This window comes from Aquarana catesbeiana, unplaced genomic scaffold (genome assembly GCF_042186555.1).
Source record: "Aquarana catesbeiana isolate 2022-GZ unplaced genomic scaffold, ASM4218655v1 unanchor228, whole genome shotgun sequence".
NCBI lineage: Eukaryota > Metazoa > Chordata > Amphibia > Anura > Ranidae > Aquarana > Aquarana catesbeiana.
The window spans coordinates 2,172,317-2,188,125 of NW_027362655.1; the positions used below are offsets into that span (position 1 = coordinate 2,172,317).

Below are 15,809 nucleotides of genomic sequence, written 5' to 3' on the forward strand. Positions count from 1 at the left end.
TCGGTCAAGGAAGCGATAAACTGGGAGGAGCCTGAGGAGGTACAACAAAAGCAGAGGAAATACTTCCCGAATCTCAAAAGAGTTCCGGAAGCCTTTCCATTCATAGAGGAGCTGGATGAGCTTATTAAGGAAGAATGGCAGAATCCGGAGAAGAAAATTAGTCTTTCCAACAGGCTTTCTAAGCTGTACCCTCTGAAAGAGCCCAAGGTATCTCCCTTGGTTTCCCCTCCAGTGGTAGACGCCTCTTTGATGCGCCTAGCCAGGCACGTGACGCTTCCCATTGAAGACGCAGTGACGTTCAGGGATGTGCTGGACAGAAAGGTGGATACAGACCTCAAGAGGGCTTACCTTTTCGCAGGGGGTGCCTGCAGACCAGCAGTGACACTGGCCGCCGTCGGGAAAGCTATTTCCGGTTGGTCATCGAATACCGCAAAGCTCGTCACCGAGGGCGCTGATCAAGACCAGATCATCAAGGCCTTACAAGAACTCAGCCTAGCAGGGGACTTTGTGGCGGAAGCTTCCGTAGACACTATTAGGTCTGCATCGAGATCTATGTTAGCCACTGTAATGGCCAGGAGGGCGTTATGGCTTAAACCCTGGTCGGCCGACCCTGCCTCAAAATCTAATTGGTGTCGGATTCCATATGACGGGGTAAACCTCTTTGGCGCAAAGCTGGATACAGCGATTTCTAAAGTGACAGGTGGGAAGTCAGGCCTTATCCCTTCGGATAGAAGATCAAAACAACAGAGGGCGCCTCCCTTTAAGCGCAATCTCCCAGAAAGATACAGGGATGCAAAGTCCTATATGCCTGGGAAGGAATACAGGAGAACTTGGAAGAACCCTCAGACGTCCTTCCTCAAATTCCAAAAACCCAAAACTCCTGCCTCCAATGAGCAGAAACCTTTTTGAAGGTACGCCCGCCCAACCAGCAGTAGTGGGCGCCAGGCTCACAAGTTTCAAGCTGGTTTGGGCGGAAATGATAAAGGATCCCTGGACAGTATCCACCATCCAGGTCGGTCACAGGTGGTCATTCAAAAACCGCCCCCCAAGGGGTCACTTCCGCGCAACCAAGCTCCCTCCTTCCAGAGAGAAAAGGCTGTCCTTGGTTCAGTATATCCAAGATCTGCTACAGAAACGGGCAATAGTGGAAGTCTTACCATCCCAAAGAGGGCAGGGTTTCTATTCCCCGCTCTTCCTAGTAAGAAAGAAATCAGGGGACTTTCGTCCTGTCCTGGACCTAAAGAACCTCAACCGGTCAATCCAGGTAGAAACGTTCAGGATGGAAAGCCTACAATCAATCCTCCAAGCGATAAATCGGGAAGATTGGATGCTTTCGATCGATCTTCAGGACGCATACTTACATATCCCTATCCACGCAGAATTCCAGAGATTCCTCCGTTTCAATATAAGCAGTTGGCACTTCCAATTCCGAAGTCTCCCATTTGGGATCTCCATCGCACCCAGGACATTCACGAAGGTCCTACTGCCTGTTATAGCCCACTTGAGAGAGAGAGGATTGAGAGTCCATCATTACCTGGACGACATTCTGCTTCTTTCGGACAACAAGGAGTCTCTCATCCAACATCGAGAGATCCTGGTCTCTACCCTACAGTCCCTAGGGTGGTTAATAAACTGGAAGAAAAGCAGTATCCATCCCACACAGAGGATGGTCTTCTTGGGGGCCGAACTAGACACGAGGGAGAACACAGTAGAGCTTCCAAGGGAGAAGATCCCTCCTCTGATCCAGAAGGTGAAGAAGGCTATTTCGGCCAAGAGGCTACCGGCCAGAGCATGCCTCAGTATCCTGGGCTCCTTAGCATCCACCATTCCGATGGTCCAGTGGGCGCAATGGAACTCAAGACCTTTCCAAATTTTCTTTGTGCGCCAGTGGAACGGTATCTCAATGTCCCAGTCGATTTACATCTCTCAGGAAGCGAAGCAATCATTGCTGTGGTGGTCACGGTCTCGCAACCTGGTAAGGTGCAAACACATAATCACCCCTCACCAGGAGACGGTGACTTCAGATGCCAGTCTGCAAGGGTGGGGAGCCCACTATCAAGACTACGCAGCTCAAGGCCGCTGGCCATTCAGGACACAGGATTCAGTGTCAAATGTGTTGGAGATGAGAGCAGCATTTCAGGCCCTCCTGTCCTTCAGCCCCCTCTTGAGGGAGAAGCACGTTCTTCTGAGGATGGACAACAAAGTTGTGGTTGCCTATATCAACAGGCAGGGGGGCACCAGAAGCAGGTCCATGATGCAGGAGGTCCGTCTTGTTCTAGAGTGGGCACAACTGAGCCTATCGAGTTTAAGGGCAGTTTATGTACTGGGAGTCCAGAACGTGTTGGCCGACTCGCTGAGCAGGAATTTCACCTCCAACCACGAGTGGTCCCTGAATCCACAGGCCTACTCCCTCATATCCCGAACTTGGGGTCCACCAGAGATAGACCTGGCCGCAACCCCGGAGAATACGAAATGCAGAAGATTCCTATCGAGGATCTCATTCCCTGCGGCGGAGGGGACGGATTGTCTTCTGCACCCCTGGAATTTTCATCTAGGATACATCTTCCCTCCAACTCCACTCATAGCGAGATTTCTCCTGAGACTCAAGGAATCATCGGTACTGGTGGTGGCAGTGATTCCCTTCTGGCCGAGGAGGCCATGGTTTACCACCCTGATGCAGCTGAATACGGCAGATCCCCTGCCTCTCCCGTTGTCATCGGACCTGCTCTCCCAGGGCCATCTTCTTCACCCAAACCCGGAGAAGCTACATCTGATGGCCTGGAGACTGAAAGGGCTAGGTACCTAGAGCAAGGCTGTTCCCAGAGGGTGGTGGATACCCTACTCCAGGCCAGGAGGCCTACTACGAATAACACGTACAGGCGAGTCTGGGAGAAGTTTATTGCCTTCGCTCAACAGCAAGGTTGGGACTCATCCTCACCATCTGTGTCACAGGTCCTGGAGTTCCTTCAACTAGGCCTAGAGAAAGACCTCAGGTCAAGTACCTTAAAGGTTCAAGTCTCGGCCCTGTCCGCCTTGACGGGTATCAGATGGGCACAAGATTCCCTCGTGGTTCAGTTCCAGCGAGCCTGTCTAAAACTGAGACCTCCTAGAAAGCCTTCCTTCCCAGTCTGGGACCTCTCAGTCGTGCTGGAAGCCCTATCCAAGGAACCCTTCTTTCCTAATGAGAGCATATCCTTATGGGATCTGACGCTGAAGGTCTCATTTCTGATAGCCATAACATCAGCTAAAAGGGTGTCAGAGATGCAGGCTTTAATGGTCAGTGATCCATATCTGGTTGTCTTGCCAGACAGATTGGTCTTAAGACCCTCCGTCCGGTTCATCCCCAAGGTATCCTCATCCTTTCACTTCAACCAGGAGATTAACCTTCCAGCACTCAGTACGGAACAGGGCGACCCTCACCCACTGGATGTCAAGGGTAATGTCCTGGAGTATCTTTCAGTTACCAGATCCATCAGGAAAATGGAAAGCCTCCTAATCATTCCACATGGATTCAGGAGATGTCAAGCGGCATCCTCACACACCATTGCGTCATGGCTGGTGAAGACCATAAAAAAGGCCTATTCATTGAGTAGTCAGCAAGTACCTGAGGGCTTAAGGGCACATTCCACCAGGGCAGTGGCAACCTCCTGGGCGGCATATTGTAGAGTCTCGGCGGAGACAATTTGCAGAGCGGCCACCTGGTCTTCCAGGAACACCTTTATGACCCATTACAAAGTGGATTCCGCCTGTTTATCCACAGTGGATTTCGGAAGAGCCGTTATCCAGGCCAATTCTTCTGTTCTTTGATTAATAAACTTAGTTTGAATCCCCACCCAGTCTTTGCGAGTTACTCCCCAAAGTGTATGCTGCCATGATGCAACAGGAAAATGGAAAATTGTATACTCACCTTTCCATAATTTTCCTTTCCTGTCGTATCTTCATGGCAGCATACAATCTCCCACCCTCTGAGGTGATATATACGGAGAATACTGGGGCAGGGGCCTCTTTACAATTTATAGCTATGTGGTCCTATCAGGTTATGAGGGCGGAGTCACAACCCAAAGTGTATGCTGCCATGAAGATACGACAGGAAAGGAAAATTACGGAAAGGTGAGTATACAATTTTCCGTTATTTGGGGGTATGAATCATAATTCAAATACAGTAGGTGACCGCGATATTGTGTCAATCTCGCCGCACTTCTCGGCGAGATTTGACACCTACGAGCCCCGTCGCAGGAGCCAGCGCCGAGATGGCTCGCTCATCGGGAAAGGAAAACTTTGTTTTCCTTCCGCGATGAGTGACAGGCAGTGCTGACAGCTGTCTAGTATGAATCCTGAGGCGGGAACACCGCGCCAAATTTTAAATGAAAAAACCGGCGTGGGTTCCCCCCTCGGGGGCATACCAGGCCCTTAGGTCTGGCATGGATTGTAAGGGGAACCCCCTATGCCGAAAAATCGGCGTGGGGGTGCCCCCCAAATCCATACCAGACCCTTATCCGAGCACGCAGCCCGGCCGGCCAGGAAAGGGGGTGGGGACGAGCGAGCGCCCCCCCCTCCTGAGCCGTACCAGGCCGCATGCCCTCAACATGGGGGGGTGGGTGCCTTGGGGGAGGGGGGGCGCCCTGCGGGCCCCCCCCACCCCAAAGCACCTTGTCCCCATGTTGATGAGGACAAGGGCCTCTTCCCGACAACCCTGGCCGTTGGTTGTCGGGGTCTGCGGGCGGGGGGCTTATCGGAATCCGGGAGCCCCCCTTAATAAGGGGGCCCCCAGATCCCAGCCCCCCACCCTGTGTGAATGAGTTTGGGGTACATGGTACCCCTACCCATTCACCTAGGGAACGGTGTCAATATAAAAAAAACACAGTACACAGGTTTTAAGAGTAATTTATTAGTCAGCTCCGGGGTCTTCTTCCAACTTCGGGGGGTCTCCTTCCGACTTCTCACGATGTTCGGCCTCTTCTCCCGGTGTTCGGCCTCTTCTCCCGGGCCCCGCCGCTATCTTCTTCCAGCTCTATTGCCAGCGAGGGGCCCGGTCTGCTGCCGCTGTCTTGTCGCCGCTGTCTTGCCGCCGCTGTCTTGCCGCCGCTGTCTCGCCGCTTCTTCTCTTCTTTTCTTCTTCCCCGATGTTGACACGACGCTCTCTCCGGCTCGAATGCTGTGTGCGAGCTGCGGAGCCATTTATATAGGCGGTAACCCCGCCCCCTTACGACGTCATGGTCCCAGCATGCGCAGGGACTCTGGGGTCACGCCCCCTTATGACGCCAGAGTCCCTGCGCATGCTGGGACCATGACGTCGTAAGGGGGCGGGGTTACCGCCTATATAAATGGCTCCGCAGCTCGCACACAGCATTCGAGCCGGAGAGAGCGTCGTGTCAACATCAGGGAAGAAGAGAAGAAGAGAAGAAGCGGCGAGACAGCGAGACAGCGAGACAGCGGCGTCAAGACAGCGGCAGCAGACCGGGCCCCTCGCTGGCAATAGAGCTGGAAGAAGATAGCGGCGGGGCCCGGGAGAAGAGGCCGAACACCGGGAGAAGTCGGAAGGAGACCCCCGAAGTTGGAAGAAGACCCCGGAGCTGACTAATAAATTACTCTTAAAACCTGTGTACTGTGTTTTTTTTATATTGACACTTTTCCCTAGGTGAATGGGTAGGGGTACCATGTACCCCAAACTCATTCACACAGGGTGGGGGGCCGGGATCTGGGGGCCCCCTTATTAAGGGGGGCTCCCGGATTCCGATAAGCCCCCTGCCCGCAGACCCCGACAACCAACGGCCAGGGTTGTCGGGAAGAGGCCCTTGTCCTCATCAACATGGGGACAAGGTGCTTTGGGGTGGGGGGGCCCGCAGGGCGCCCCCCCTCCCCCAAGGCACCCACCCCCCCCATGTTGAGGGCATGCGGCCTGGTACGGCTCAGGAGGGGGGGGCGCTCGCTCGTCCCCACCCCCTTTCCTGACCGGCCGGGCTGCGTGCTCGGATAAGGGTCTGGTATGGATTTGGGGGGCACCCCCACGCCGATTTTTCGGCATAGGGGGTTCCCCTTACAATCCATGCCAGACCTAAGGGCCTGGTATGCCCCCGAGGGGGGAACCCACGCCAGTTTTTTCATTTAAAATTTGGCGTGGTGTTCCCGCCTCAGGATTCATACTAGACAGCTGTCAGCACTGCCTGTCACTCATCGCGGAAGGAAAACAAAGTTTTCCTTTCCTGATGAGCGAGCCAGCGCGACATTCACAGTACCCTGTCGCCGAGAACCAGCGCGATGGTATCGCGCTGGAAACACAATCTCGCGGTCAGGTACTGTATCAATATAGAATGTATCAGCAAAATTGCAAAACAAAATAATAATAAAAATATTTAAAACATTTATATTGTTTAATAAAAAAAAAAAAAAAAAAAAAAAAAAGAGGCGTCCATCTTACCCAATGTCCTAGAATCTGTAGATGTATATTTTGATATCGCAATAGTACACCAATAAATTGTGCCCTTTAGCCCAGACCTCCTGGTAAGGCATGCAAAGAGGGGTAATAAAGGGTCTCAGTGTATCAAATAACTGAAAAGTCTCTGTGGTGAAGAGAAAAATATCAAGTATATCAGGTGTCACAGAGTAAGCATCGAAAAATCAGGATTGAAAAGAATACATATAGATGAGTCAGGGATGATTAATTGCAAATACCTATAATAGGTGAGTAGAATCAATCCAAATTCAAGGTCACATCCGTTGGATGGTTAAAAGCAATGCAAGCCTCTTGGCGAAGGGTTCCAAAAAAGGAAAAAGCAGGCGCAACTGAGCAAGGTGGAATGAATGACCCCACAGAATTTCTGCGGGTACAGCTAGGATAAAGCGTCGCTATTATTTCCTTAGGGTTGGAGACCTGAGAAGTTAAAAAATATATATAAGGATATATTTACTACAATAAAAAATCAAAAGACACAAGCTGGAAGCTCATTTGTCAAGAAAGGCTATGTAGAAGACTTACTTATAATCCATATAACATACAAGGAGGAACCCAGGGTAGTCCACCAGGGGACCACAAAGTTGTCTGGCTGGCGTCAGGAGAGAAGTGACAGAGGGTGGCGGGAAAAGCCCCGCTATATATCCCTCTCCAGCGTGGCGGCGTCTGACTCGCCGTCACGCTGCGGACAGAGCAGGAGGACCGCGCAAGTGCACGCATCCAGATCGAGGTAGTGGCGGCGGCGTCAGTGATGTCGGGACATTCGACTGACCAGCAGCCATTTTTAACCAATCATTGTTCCTGGGTGTGTCCTACCTCTTCCAAACTGAAGAGTGAACTGTGATCTTTACCATACAGAAATCTGTCAGGAATCTGTGAAAGTAAGCTCTCATGTGATCAGGTGACGTGCGGAGGAACGAAGTCTAAATACCAGACAATTTTCTCCAGAGCTCCTAATGGTGGGGATGGATTTTGCTGAGTGCTGGTGCCAAGTTTCCACCCCCCAGGATCACTGCAGGTGTGGAGAAAAGCTGTGTAAGAGGATATGGAGGAGAGATGAGGAGGAGATCCAGGAATCAGGATAAAGGTCAGGACAAGCAACAGACAAGCGCATCCAAGAGATGAAGCCGGGGTCACTACACAGAAAATCAATCCAAGGAAACAACAGGCAGGACGAGGAATAGCAAGAAGGAGCTCAGAGACAAATGAGAATATTGCTCAGCCAATGGGAGATTATCTCAGCATGACTTACATAATGAAGGAGATGAGGGGGAGGGGAGAAAGTCAGTTATGGTGACCATAGAGACATGGAAATTCAGCTGGTTCAGCAGGGATCGGTCACATTTCCATCCATGTGTGGTCACTGCCGGATAAAAGTCACTCGATCAGCGGCTGCAGCCAATAGCTTCATCACTGATCTGTGTATTCTGAGAGTGGAGGAGCGCCCCCCATTGTCAGAATACAATAGTGCAGCGGAGAGGATTGCCCCATCCCCCTCCAATATGTTAATGGGGGAATCGCTTTAGTATTTTTTTTTACTCATCCCGCTGGATAAAACTGAACCATGTATGGCCAATTTTGGAAGCGAGATATATTAATCATCAACTGATCCCCCTGAAGGGGTTAATCTACATATTACCTCCTCTGCCACCAATTCCTGCAGTGTCTCCTCTCTATAGCTTATCAAATGGAATGTCTGTCAGTACCTGACATCACTTCCTGTCTGTATTCCATAGAGACTTCCTGTCTGGGTAGAGGTGAGATCACCACCTTGTGGAGCTCAGAGGAACTGCAGCCCTGAGAAACATCTTGTAGTGTGAACACGGCCTTGTGCTGTGTGTGTATGTACTGTATATCCTTCCCCTTTCTCTCATCCCTGAGTGTACATGAAGAGGTGGAGCTCTGAGTCTGTATGAAGCAGTGTTGCCAACCGCCCGTATATTTACGGGCAGCCCGTAAAAACAAGGCATTTTTCTGGTGCCCGTGAAAGCCCATAGTAAGGGAAAAGTGCCACTAAAAATGTCGGTGATCATGTCGGGTCAGAACTGCGCATGTGCGATTACAGAAATCCCCGAAAAAAGATCCAATCTTGAGCCGCCGCCGAGTCTCCTGCACGCACAGCCTCTGCCCAGCGAGTCAGCGACAGCCAGCCCTCCCGCCGCACAGCCAATTATGTAAGCGCATTTTCACGCCAACACTGCCGCCGGCCCAATGGAGCCGCCTCACGTGCCAGTGAAGAACCTGCACACTACTGCCTGCAGTGAAATAAGGAAAGCTGTAATCGAGGTAAATAGAGAACTTTCTGACTTTTTTGCATTGTTTGCTGGATTTTATTAGTAGCTCACCATATAGTTTTGCTTCTTGCTGGACACTGAACAACATCCACCACCCTTATAATAGTGAGATTTATTACAAAATCATGAATATATCTGTTCACAGCCTAAGCAACTGTCTATTGTTCAGCAACTTTTTCTGAACTACAACCATATATATTTAATAAAAAAAAAAACATCATGGAGGGTCCAGGTCAACAGCAATATGATGGCACGACCATAGACATTGGCTCAGGGCACTAAAAACCATCAGTGCAGAATGCACATAAGAGCAGTATTTTCTTAGCATGGAACCCATAATTTACCTTGGCAACGTTTATTAAATAGCAGGCAATTGTCTAGTTCACTCCTTTTTGCTTCTGCATTTTGCTTTATTTTTTGTGCATTATTCTGCATTTTTTTTTTATCCCGATAAAAGTTAAATATAGTAGAGGTTGCTATAGGGTGGGGGCTTGTTTTCTGTTCCCAACCCACAGTAGCATAGCACACAGGTGTGACTGGACCCCATAGAAAATAATGGCAATCCACTTTGACGCATTAAATCGTACAGGTGTGAATAGGGCCACAGGGCCCATTCACACTAGACGCAAAATAAAATGATCTATTTTAGCATGCAGGCTTTCAGCACATTGTAACTTTACTTTTTTTTTTTTTTTTACTTCATTGAAGTGAGACAAATTTACACTTCATTCATGGTCTCTTCACAGCAGTGCGTTGCAATGTATTCCGGTGCCATCAGATGCGCTGCAGAAAAAACACAACATGTGTACTGCATGGCACATGATACCAGAATTGTGTGAATGGGGCACATAGAAAATTACTGTTTTCTTCATGCCCTTGCTGTAATTAGCATGGTGTGCAGAAACCTGTCATTAACTCCACATAGTATGAAAAAGTCTTAAGGTTCCATTCACACCAGGAGTACATGCTCTTCTTGCACAATACTGTGTGTCGTGTTTAGGGCAGCCCATTAATTTCAATGGGCTGCCTTATACCAAGAAACATGCAAAAAGGTGCCTGCTCCTTTTAAAAAATCACGTACTGAAGTACCATGCATTTTGCCAAACACTAATGCGTCTGCTGTGCGTCTGTACAGTGGCAGCGTGTTTTGTTATGCCGCGTACACACGGGCGGACTTTTCGACCGGACTGGTCCGACGGACTTTCGATGGACTTTTGACAGACTTCCGACGGACTTTTGAACAAACTGACTTGCCTACACACGATCACAGCAAAGTCCGACGGATTCTTATGTGATGACGTACGACCGGACTAAAATATGGAAGTTGATAGCCAGTAGCCAATAGCTGCCCTAGCGTCCGTTTTCCTCCGTCGGACCAGCATACAGACGAGCGGATTTTTCGACCGGACTCGAGTCCATCGGAAAGATTTGAAACATGTGCCAAATCTAGAGTCTGTCTCATTTTCGACCGAAAAAGTCAGCTGAAGGTCCGATGGAGCCCACACACGGTCGAATTGTCCGCCGGATTCGGTCCATTGGACCAGTCCGGTCGAAAAGTCCGCCCGTGTGTACGCGGCATTAGAGTTGCAGCAAAGCACAAGACTTTCTGTTCCCGCAACACACTTGTGTGAAGGAAGCCTAAAAATCTGTAAATCATATAGGTACACAAACATTCTACCATAAGGTGCCTTTCACACTGGGGCATTGGCGCTGGCGGCGGAAAAGCGCCGCCATTTTTAGCGGCGCTTTACCGTTCATTTTTGTGAGGGTTTTCAGCCACTAGCGGGGCAGTTCTAACCCATGCTAGCGGCCGAAAAAGGGTTAAAACAACCCGCAAAGCGGCGCTTTGTCGGCGTTTCGGCAGCAGTGTAAATTAAGCTGCGCTATATATATAAATGAAAACATGTAAGACAGTGACATATATGTCTTATGCCGGATACACACGGGCGGACTTTTCGACCAGACTGGTCCGACGGAACGAATCCGTCGGACAATACGACCGTGTGTGGGCTTCATCGGACTGCAGCGGACTTTTTCGGTCGAAAATCAGACAGACTTTAGATTTGGAACATGTTTCAAATCTTTCCGACGGACTCGAGTCCGGTCGAAAAAATCCGCTCGTCTGTATGCTAGTCTGACAGACGAAAACCGACGGGCAGCTATTGGCTACTGTCTGTCAACTTCCTTATTTTAGTCCGGTCGTACGTCATCACGTACAAATCCGTCGGACTTTGGTGTGATCATGTGTAGGCAAGTCCGTTTGTTAAAAAGTCAGTCAAAAGTCAGCCGGAAAGACCGTTGGACCTTTGATGCCTCGTGTACACGGCATTAGAGCATATACCAACTTCTATGAGGGCTACCAACCCTTTCATTGGCTATTAGTAAAGAAGTATTGAATAAGTGAAGCTCATAAGTGTGCAAAATGAGCCAAAAGTGTAGAAACTAAAGTGCTCTGAAAGTGTCCCTTTGTCTCAGTGAAATTGATAAGGTAGATGATATTCCACAACATAAAAAGGCTGAAAACCATAGTTCATATAAAATTCATCAACCGACTGTTCCATGGTGACTTGTGATAAGAAACACCCAAGAAGATGTAACGGTGTATGATAGAAAGGGTCCTCCACCTTTAGAATTACTGCCGCTTACCAGATAAATAGATCTCTTTTTAGGGAGATCCAATTTGCATGTGGCTTGTACCCCAGCCCCGGGTCTCTGTAATTAGCAGCCAGGTGTCCCAGATCATCCTCTCCTCAGAATAGTCACCAGTCAGTAATTCCCCATGTAAGGATAAAGAGGGCTTCCATAGTGTAATTCCATAAAAATGTATTAAGTTAAAAACAGAAATGCACTTACACTTAGCCGAAATATACAATAGCGTGTCTGTTAGATTCGGGCCGGCCGGCTCTCAATAGCTGCCCGTTGGTTCCCAGACTTTGCGTTGGTTCGGCAGCAGTGCCCGTTCAGTTCTAACCTCTAACCATCTCCTGTATCATGTCTACAGTCTCTGAGGGGGAGTCTGGAGAGGAGTCAAGAGTGGAAGTGCCGCCGGGATGGGGGGTCATGGGAGAAGTCAGATGTATGTGGACTATGGAGAGGCGACTATAGGATAAAACCAGAGCCACCAAGCTGGAGCCTTCTAACTGCATGGTGCACCTGAGAGGAGGTCAGTGACAGCATTGCCAGGCCAGTCTGAGGGGGGGAGGGGGGTTGCTGATGTAAGGGGGGAGTGAATACAATAATGTAAGGGGGCACTGATATAAAGCTCTCCCCCTATATTAGTGACCTCCCCTTACCTTAGTGTATTAACTCTATGGAAGGTGGTCTCTGGTCACCAGAGTGCCCCCCGACTTTAGAGTTTCTGGCGTTCCCCTTTACATCAGAGTCTGCAGGATTCCTCCTTACAGTGCAAGGGGAACTCAGTCTGCGGGCCCTGATGTAAGTGGGAACACTGATGTAAAGGGAACACAGTGGACTCTGATATAAGGTGGTCTCTGGTCACCAGATCACCCCTCTACATCAGAGTTCCCTCTTAGATCGTGGTCTGCAGCGTTCCCCTTTACATAAGGGTTCCCTTTGATTGTAAGGGGGGATCCTGCAGACTCTGATGTAAGGGAGAACTCTGTGCTGGCTGGGTTATAGTATCCTGACCTTCATGTCAATGGAGAAATATGTTTTTTTTACTTTTGTTGAATGTAAACACATTGCTAATAGTACTAGATATATGTTTATAGTTTAAATATTGATATTTGCACTGTTTGGCACTGAAAACTGTAATTTTAGGTACTTTTTTGCAGTGGCGGTAAAAAAAAAGTGGTTCTGCCAGTAAATTCTATTGTTTTTGTCAGTAAAAAAAAATTTGTGCCGTTTGTAAATTTCGGCATCCTGCCAGTAAATTTCACTTTGGGGGGTTGGCAACACTGGTATTAAGAGGTATTAAGAGGCGGAGCTCTGGGTGTGTATGAAGAGGCGGAGCTCTGAGTGTGTATGAAGAGGCGGAGCTCTGGGTGTGTATGAAGAGGTGGAGGTCTGGGTGTGTATGAAGAGGCGGAGCTCTGAGTGTGTATGAAGAGGCGGAGCTCTGAGTGTGTATGAGGAGGCGGAGCTTTGAGTGTGTATGAAGAGGCGGAGCTCTGAGTGTGTATAAGGAGGAGGAGCTCTGGGTGTGTATGAAGAGGTGGAGCTCTGAGTGTGTATGAGGAGGCGGAGCTATGAGGGTGTATGAAGAGGTGGAGCTCTGAGTGTGTATGAAGAGGCGGAGCTCTGAGTGTGTATGAAGAGGCGGAGCTCTGAGTGTGTATGAAGAGGCGGAGCTCTGAGTCTGTATGAAGAGGCGGAGCTCTGAGTGTGTATGAAGAGGCGGAGCTCTGAGTGTGTATGAAGAGGCGGAGCCCTGAGCGTGTATGAAGAGGTGGAGCTCTGAGCGTGTATGAAGAGGCGGAGCTCTGAGCGTGTATGAAGAGGCGGAGCTCTGAGCGTGTATGAAGAGGCGGAGCTCTGAGCGTGTATGAAGAGGTGGAGCCCTGAGTGTGTATGAAGAGGCGGAGCTCTGAGTGTGTATGAAGAGGCGGAGCTCTGAGTGTGTATGAAGAGGCGGAGCTCTGAGTGTGTATGAAGAGGCGGAGCTCTGAGTGTGTATGAAGAGGCGGAGCTCTGAGTGTGTATGAAGAGGCGGAGCTCTGAATGTGTATGAAGAGGCGGAGCTCTGAGTGTGTATGAAGAGGCGGAGCTCTGAGTGTGTATGAAGAGGCGGAGCTCTGAGTGTGTATGAAGAGGCGGAGCCCTGAGTGTATGAAGAGGCGGAGCTCTGAGTGTGTATGAAGAGGGAGAGCTCCTGCTGGAACAGCGGTCGGAGGAGGAGTCTAGGAGGGAGATGACAGAAAGCGCAGTAGACTTACAAGAGTGAGCGAGGAGGATCCAGTTCCTTTGCCATCGGAGGTGAGGAGAGTGTGAAGGATGTTGGTGACTCTGGTAGATGAAAAGCTGGTAGTCATATTGCTCTGGTGAGTGGGGAAGCACTACTAAGGGGGCGCCCTCACCATCACGTGTGTAAGAGGTGGAAGAAGGCGTGGCTACACTACAGCTGGCACAGTTTGGAGCACCGAGAACTTTACACCTTATCAACTTTTCATTGATTGGTGAAATTTTTTCTTTTGGAAAAAAGTTAATTGAAGTAGATGCAAAAAGGAAGCAGTGGACTTGCAGAGAACACTATATTGAGCACAAAATAATATATGATTACATGAATTTGCACAGATTTTTACTTTATTTAATATAGCAGCAAATATTACAAGGTTAATGAAGTAGGCACAAAGTGGAAGCAGTGGATCTGCAGGAAAAAGCATCTTGAGCACAAAGCACTTTATGTTGTATATGAATTTGCACATGGATCAGTTTACTTCATTTATTGATAAACACCATAATATCAATGAAGTAGGTGTAAAGTGGAATCAGTAGATCTGCAGAGAATATTATTTGAGCCCCTAGTACTTTATATATGAATGTATCCACATATTTTAGTGTATTTGTGATGATTTATGTGCACACACAATAGGACAGCGCTGTGACACATAATGCTCTTCTAGTTGATAAAGGGAATACTTACCTTTGTTACAGCAGCAGTCCGGTATAAGTTATTTTTGTAGGTATTTGAGTTGTTACACATAGCGCGGGTTTTATTCTATTTATATTGGTGACATAATTGCCCAAATCTGGGGATCAGGAGCCATTTCCACCCTTTACTCTCGGCTGGGGTTCTTTGTATCCATATAACAGATGTTCTACATGACTAAATCTGCAATCAATTTTACTGCAAAATCAAAGGGGCCAAAATGTCTCCCCCCCGAGCAGTAATATATTTCTATCCCCCTTGGTGGGAGTGGAGATGACCCATCTATAAGGATATCCAGTACATACACACACAGCACAAGGCCGTGTTCACACTACGAGATCTTTTTCCCGAGTCTGCAGTTCCTCTGAGCTCCACAAGGTGGTGATCTCAACTCTTCCTAGACAGGAAGTCTCTATGGAATACAGACAGGAAGTGATGTCAGGTACAGACAGGAAGTTCCCGGGTGAGAGGTGAGTCAGGAGGAAGAAGAGAGAAGACGTTGCTGGAAGTGGCAGTAGAGAAGGTAATAAGATCTTATTTTCTATTTACACCCAGTTACCCCCCCCGTCATGTCCGTCCTCTTCCTCCATAGTCACTGTGATGTCTTTTATCTCCAGCAGATGATGATACACACATATATAGTGTGGAAATGTAGAATAACCCCGTATATTACAATGAGGGAATTTATGGTCTGTACCACGAGGGGAGTTATTGATGTCAGTAAATGTCGGTTCCAGACATTGTATGTGGGGGGAATGAAATGATAATTAAAGGTTGGGATTAGGGAAGATTTCTGTAAGATTTTACACAGGAATGATCAGCGCCCCTCCAGAGACACTATGATGAGTCTCACAATAGGAGTCTGAAAGGGACTGGATTTTAGGGTGATGAGATGGTGAATTTCAATCGACGATTTTATAAAAAAAGACGTCCAGATGGGAATAAAAATGGATTTTCCAGCTCAATACAATTGTTCTGGCTGGACTAAATATTGATATTGATCTGTGTTATGCAGCTTTATAGTATTTTATATTGTTTTGCCAGTTATTGATGATTATAAATAAAGTTTTTAGTATGAATTTAGTGATATATGATGATATGGAAGATGTTTAAGTTATTCTGGCTATAAATGGTTAAGGAATCTGGGGGGAGGTAGGAGTTCTTTTATGGACCTCTTCACCTGCCAATCACCCTCCTGGACAAAGATTCGTGTTTTCCAATCCAAACACGTCGGTTGTCACCAGGTTGAGAGAGGCGCCCTCTCTGTTTACATCTAAGTGGTATCTGTCCCACCATCCCCCAGAGAATCTGTGGCCGGGACTCCCCGTATTCCCCATATACTGCTATAGAGGTGTCTATTGGTTCACAGGACCATGAACTCTGTGGGACTACAGAGCCCAGCACACCTATCATCTACAGCCGGGGGTTTTCTGAGTTAGTGCTGCCAGGTTACCCC

At 48.6% G+C, this 15,809-nt stretch overlaps 3 protein-coding genes across 3 annotated transcripts in view; 2 read left to right on the forward strand and 1 right to left on the reverse strand.

Moving 5' to 3' along the window:
* Positions 1–15,809, reverse strand: part of LOC141121652 (uncharacterized) — a 447,439-nt gene that overhangs the window by 341,363 nt on the left and 90,267 nt on the right. The window lies entirely within an intron of this gene.
* The window catches only part of LOC141121729 (uncharacterized), a 373,994-nt gene that overhangs the window by 227,035 nt on the left and 131,150 nt on the right, over positions 1–15,809 (forward strand). The window lies entirely within an intron of this gene.
* LOC141121644 (uncharacterized) overlaps positions 1–15,809 on the forward strand; it is a 71,807-nt gene that overhangs the window by 30,261 nt on the left and 25,737 nt on the right. Inside the window, exon 14 of the mRNA XM_073611313.1 lies at positions 9,881–9,894. Coding sequence (XP_073467414.1) covers positions 9,881–9,894 — 14 coding nt within the window. The remainder of the gene's footprint in view (positions 1–9,880; positions 9,895–15,809) is intronic.